At 42.7% G+C, this 5577-nt stretch overlaps 1 protein-coding gene across 1 annotated transcript; it reads left to right on the top strand.

The window, feature by feature from the left end:
• The first annotated feature begins 965 nt into the window (after positions 1-965).
• On the top strand, positions 966-3536 carry LOC131638808 (uncharacterized). The gene is made up of 4 exons (XM_058909357.1): positions 966-1564; positions 1793-1914; positions 2017-2669; positions 2928-3536. The coding sequence occupies exons 1-4, from the start codon at positions 966-968 to the stop codon at positions 3534-3536; spliced, it is 1983 nt and encodes a 660-aa protein (XP_058765340.1).
• The last annotated feature ends 2041 nt before the right edge of the window (positions 3537-5577 follow it).

Below are 5577 nucleotides of genomic sequence, written 5' to 3'. Positions count from 1 at the left end.
GTTTTGATGAGTAGGTGGGGATTCGTCAGTAGAGTGACTTTCTTCGACTGGTTCATTAGGCAATATGGTAGCAATTGGCCTAACGTCTTCAAAGACTGGAGAAAGAACATGAGTTTGATTTTGAGAGGTACCTATGTTAAACAGAGTAAAGTTAGTCATAAAAATAAACTTTTGAGGAGTTTAGTTAACGAAAGTTAAAGTTTGACAATTACTGTAAAGTTTGTCAACATTAATGGTAAAGCCATGGTCCTTGAAACCTGAAGTAGCAGTGCCAGCGTCTTCCTGCAATGACAAGGTAAATGTCAGTTTAATTATTTGGTTAAGATCATAAGATAATATGTGGGTTGGAACCCAAATACCTTGGTTGGGATAGGTGGACTCACTGAGATTTAGTAATCTCATCCCATTCCAATTCTATCTTTTTCAGGTGGTTCAAGGCAAGATCGTGGCAAAGGCAAGGCAGATTAGTCCTTTGACGTTGTTGCTAGATATTATCTTTTGTTCGCATTTTTTTGCTTTTGTAGTACCTTGTTGGATATTGTACTATTTTGGATGTATTATCATTTTGGCCATGATACATTCGGCTTTTGTACCTCGTGCTTGTGATGTTTTTATTATCTTTCCGCTGCGACATTATGTAATCGTTGTCTTTATGAAACCATATTTAATACTTATGCATATTATTCTAGACAAATATGTGTGGGGTATTACAGTTGGTATCAGAGCAGGTCGATTCTCGGCTTTGCTAAAGACACATCATAATGCAGTACAATTCTGCCTCATATGTGTATAGCCGGCATGATTCCGTATGTCTTACCTATGGCATTGAGCCTGATCAACTTAATTCCGTGTGTAGGACAGACAGGGAGATGGCTGAGCAACGCAGAGGTCCCGGAAGGCCGAGAACTAGAAATGTGGAACCCGAGCAAGCAGCTGGGAATGCAGGCGTACCTTGGCAACAGATAATGCAACAGATGCAACAGCAGAATCTGATGATGATGCAGATGATGCAGGGTATGCAGGGACAACAACCTCCTGCTCCAGTTCCTGTTCCACAAGCTCCAACAGGGCCAGATTTTCGTGCTTTCTTCAGGATGGATCCTCCAGAATTTGCAGGTAGTCTAGACCCAGTGGTAGCTCATGATTGGTTGGCTAGTATGGAGAGGATATTTCAGGAAATTCAGTGTAATGAAGAAGAGAAGGTGATTTTTGCTACTCAGAAGATGAAAGGACCAGCTCTTAGGTGGTGGAATACTGCATCTACCTATTTCACTACCCAGGAGATCCCTAAAGACTGGCATCATTTCAAGGCGGCATTTCTGGAGAAGTATTTCCCTAACAGTGTTCGAACCCAAAGAGAAAGAGAATTCCAGAATTTCAAGCAAGGCAACTTGTCTGTTTCCGAGTATGCTGAAAAGTTTGAAGACATGGCTGATTACTCACGACAGGCTGTTTATGCTCCTGATGAGTTATGGAAGATTGATCAATTCTTGATGGGTTTGAGGGCCGACATTGCTCATAGTGTATCCCAGAGGGAGTTTACTACTTATGCTGAATGTTTGAGGCAATGTTATGTTGCGGAGAACAGTCTAAAGAGGGTTCAAGAAGAGAGGAACCAGAACAGGACTAACTACAAGGAATAAGGAAAATCTGCTCAACACTTGAAGCCCCGTAGTTTTCCACCAAAGAAGAAGCAAGGATATGGCGACCAATCGGCTCAACCTCCTTATTGTCACAAGTGCAAGAAGAAACATGCTGGGGAGTGCGAACCTACTCCAATTACTTGTTTCAGATGTGGCGAGTCGGGTCACAAATCCCCGTTTTGTCCAAAGAAGAAAGATCAGGAGAGGACTACAGGTCGTGTTTATGTCTTAGATGCAAGAAAGGCCAAAGGAAACAACAATCTCATCGCAGGTACTTGTTATGTGAATAACCAACCATTATGTGTTTTAGTTGATTGTGGAGCTACCCATTCCTTCATTTCAACCGAGTGTGTTTGTCAACTTGGTTTGGAAGTTACTCCATTACCCGATCCTATGGTCATTTCTTCGGCAACAGATGATACCGTGGAGGCTCGACTGATTTGTAAGGATTGTTCAGTATCTTTTAATGGCTGTGACTTTCCGATCGATCTAATTTGTTTACCTCTTAAGAGACTTGATGTCATTCTTGGAATGGATTGGTTGTCTCTTAATTCGGTATATATTGGTTGCAAGGAAAAAGCCATATTCATTCCTGCTAAAGAAACATCCTCCGATGATGCAATTACCAAGTGGATTGAAGGTACGATCAGCGCGGTCAATTATCTCTTTTCACAAGAAAGATCTTTTCTTTTGGTTCTTTCCGAGGAACCCTCCGTGAGAGTGGTATTGTCGGAGATACCTGTAGTGTGCGAATATCCTGATGTCTTTCCTGAGGATATCACTTCTCTTCCTCCGGAAAGGGAAGCGGAATTCTCAATTGATCTTATTCCTGGTACTGCCCCAGTTTCTATCACTCCATATAGGATGTCTCCTATTGAACTCAGAGAACTGAAGAGCCAGCTAGAAGAGCTTCTAGCTAAGCATTTTATTCGGCCCAGTGTTTCTCCATGGGGAGCGCCTATTCTATTGGTGAAAAAGAAGGATGGGAGTATGCGTTTGTGCATCGACTATCGTCAGCTGAATAAGGTCACTATAAAGAACAAATACCCCTTACCGCGGATTGATGACCTCCTAGATCAGTTGAAAGGAGCCAGTGTGTTCTCGAAGATTGATCTCAGGTCAGGGTATCATCAGATTCGGGTTAAGAGTTCAGATGTACCTAAGACTGCATTCAGGACTCGGTATGGTCATTACGAGTTTTTAGTTATGCCTTTTGGTGTGACTAATGCTCTGGCGGTTTTCATGGATTATATGAATCTAATTTTTCAACCATACCTGGATCAGTTTGTAGTGATCTTCATTGATGACATCTTGGTGTATTCACGTTCTCCGGAAGAACACGTAGAGCATTTGCGGATTGTGTTATCTACTCTTCGAGAGAAGCAATTGTATGCCAAGTTCAGTAAGTGTGAATTCTGGCTATCCGAAGTAAGTTTCCTTGGTCACGTCATCTCAGGAGGAGGCGTGGCAGTAGATCCTTCTAAAGTAGAAGCGGTGGTGAATTGGGATCGACCGAAGAGTGTGACAGAAGTCAGAAGTTTCCTGGGTTTGGCAGGTTATTACCGGAGATTTATCATGGGATTCGCTAAACTAGCATTACCATTGACAAGACTTACTCGGAAGGAGGTTGCATTTGAGTGGGACTCTGAATGTGAGGAGAGTTTTCAGAAACTTAAGAAGAAGTTGACTACTGCACCTGTACTAGTGATTCCAGACCCAGACCGATCTTACGAAGTGTTCTATGATGCTTCTAAGAAAGGTTTAGGCGGAGTATTGATGCAAGACGGTAAAGTCGTGGCTTATGCGTCTCGACAATTGAAATCTCATGAAGAGAATTACCCTACTCATGATCTTGAGCTTGCGGCAATAGTCTTTGCGCTTAAAGTGTGGTGACACTACTTGTATGGCGTCCACTTTGAGATGTTCAGTGACCATAAAAGCCTAAGATACCTCTTTGATCAGAAGGAGTTGAACATGCGACAAAGAAGATGGATGGAGTATCTTAAAGATTTCGACTTTGAACTGAAATACCATCCAGGGAAGGCTAATAAAGTAGCGGATGCCTTAAGCAGGAAGGAATTTCGGGTTGCAGAGTTGATGATGTTAGAGCATGGATTATTAGAGAAGTTTCGGAACCTCAACCTCCAGTTCGATTGGACACCCAATGGTGTACTAATTAGTAACTTGAGTATTCAGAACGAACTGCGAGAGAGAGTTCGAGTGACTCAAGGATATGACGAACAATTGCAAGCAAGTGAGTGTATGCCCGACTTTAATAGAGCACCTGATGGACTTCTTTCATTTAAGGGAAGAATGTGTATACCGGATGATGTTGAACTGAAACGCTTAATTCTCGATGAGGCGCACAAGAGTAAATTTTCTATTCATCCTGGGTCGACCAAAATGTATCAAGATTTGAAGAAAGACTTTTGGTGGCCAGGAATGAAGAAGGAGATTGCAGAATATGTGGCACAGTGTCCTATCTGCCAACAGGTTAAGATTGAACATCAGCGACCAGGCGGAATGTTGCAGCCGTTGGAGATACCTGTGTGGAAATGGGATTCTATCTCCATGGACTTCATTGTGGGATTACCTCGTGCTCGAGGTGGATATGATTCTATATGGGTAATAGTGGACAGGTTGACTAAGTCTGCTCACTTTTTGCCTATAAAGACGACTCACAAGGTGATACACCTCGCGAGACTTTTCATAGCGGAGATTGTACGATTGCATGGTGTGCCATCCAGTATAGTGTCTGATCGGGATCCAAAGTTCACTTCAAGATTCTGGAAGGCGTTCCATAAGGAAATGGGGACTAGACTGGATATGAGTACTTCTAATCATCCTCAAACTGACGGACAAACGGAAAGAACCATTCAGACGATAGAAAATATGTTAAGAGCTTGTATTCTGGAAGAAGGCGGGAGTTGGAAGGATCATTTACCGTTGGTAGAGTTCGCCTATAATAACAGTTACCATGCTAGTTTGGGTATGGCTCCCTATGAGGCCCTATATGGAAGGAAATGTCGATCACCACTATGTTGGATTGAAGTGGGAGAAAAGAGTATTCTTGGACCGGAGATTTTACAAGAAACCACTGAGAAGGTTAAAGTGATCCGGGACAACCTTAAGAAAGCTCAAGACCGACAGAAAAATTATGCGGACAAGCGGAGGAGGCCTTTGGAATTCAATGTTGGAGACCACATGTATTTGAAGGTTACCCCGAGATTAAGATTGGGAGGACCGTTCAAAATGCGCAAGCTTAGTCCGAGATATGTGGGACCATACCAGATTTTGAGTCGGGTGGGCGAAGTGGCTTATCAGTTGGCATTGCCACCTTCACTATCCGGACTGCATGATGTGTTCCATGTATCTCAACTCCGAAGGTTCGTGCCTGACACTTTTCACCCTATCCTCCCAGATTCCGTTGAGGTAGAACCAGATCTCTTCTATGATCCACAGCCCTGCGGTATTTTGGAGCATGCTAGCAAGTCCCTAAGGAACAAAGAGATACCTCTCGTAAAAGTGTTGTGGGACGAAGTGCGTCCTGAGGAAGCTACGTGGGAGCTTGAGTCGGAGATGCGTGAATCCTACCCTTTGTTCTGGTAAGTTTTCGAATTTGAGGACGAATCCTAAATAAGGGGGGGAGAATGTAATGTCCTATTTATTCCCTTTTAGAATAAATGGTAATAACATTAGTTGAGATAGAACTAAATGGCAAATTGGACAATTGGACCTAGTTGGAGGGCATTATAGTCTTAGTGCACTTAATTAGAGTAAGGAGTTGTTTGGCTAAGGCAATTCCTCTTCATTGTGAACAAAAAATAGATTTTGTGGGAGGAAGGATTGGAAACGTGAAATAGAAGAGGAAGAGAAGAGAAGGAAAGCCACTCCAAGAACTTCAACCCTTGCATGTTCAAGAATTTGTCCCAAA

This window comes from Vicia villosa, unplaced genomic scaffold (assembly GCF_029867415.1).
Source record: "Vicia villosa cultivar HV-30 ecotype Madison, WI unplaced genomic scaffold, Vvil1.0 ctg.002437F_1_1, whole genome shotgun sequence".
Classification (NCBI taxonomy): domain Eukaryota; kingdom Viridiplantae; phylum Streptophyta; class Magnoliopsida; order Fabales; family Fabaceae; genus Vicia; species Vicia villosa.
Note: the sequence above shows the minus strand (reverse complement) of the source record. Positions and strands in the feature narration are given on the sequence as shown.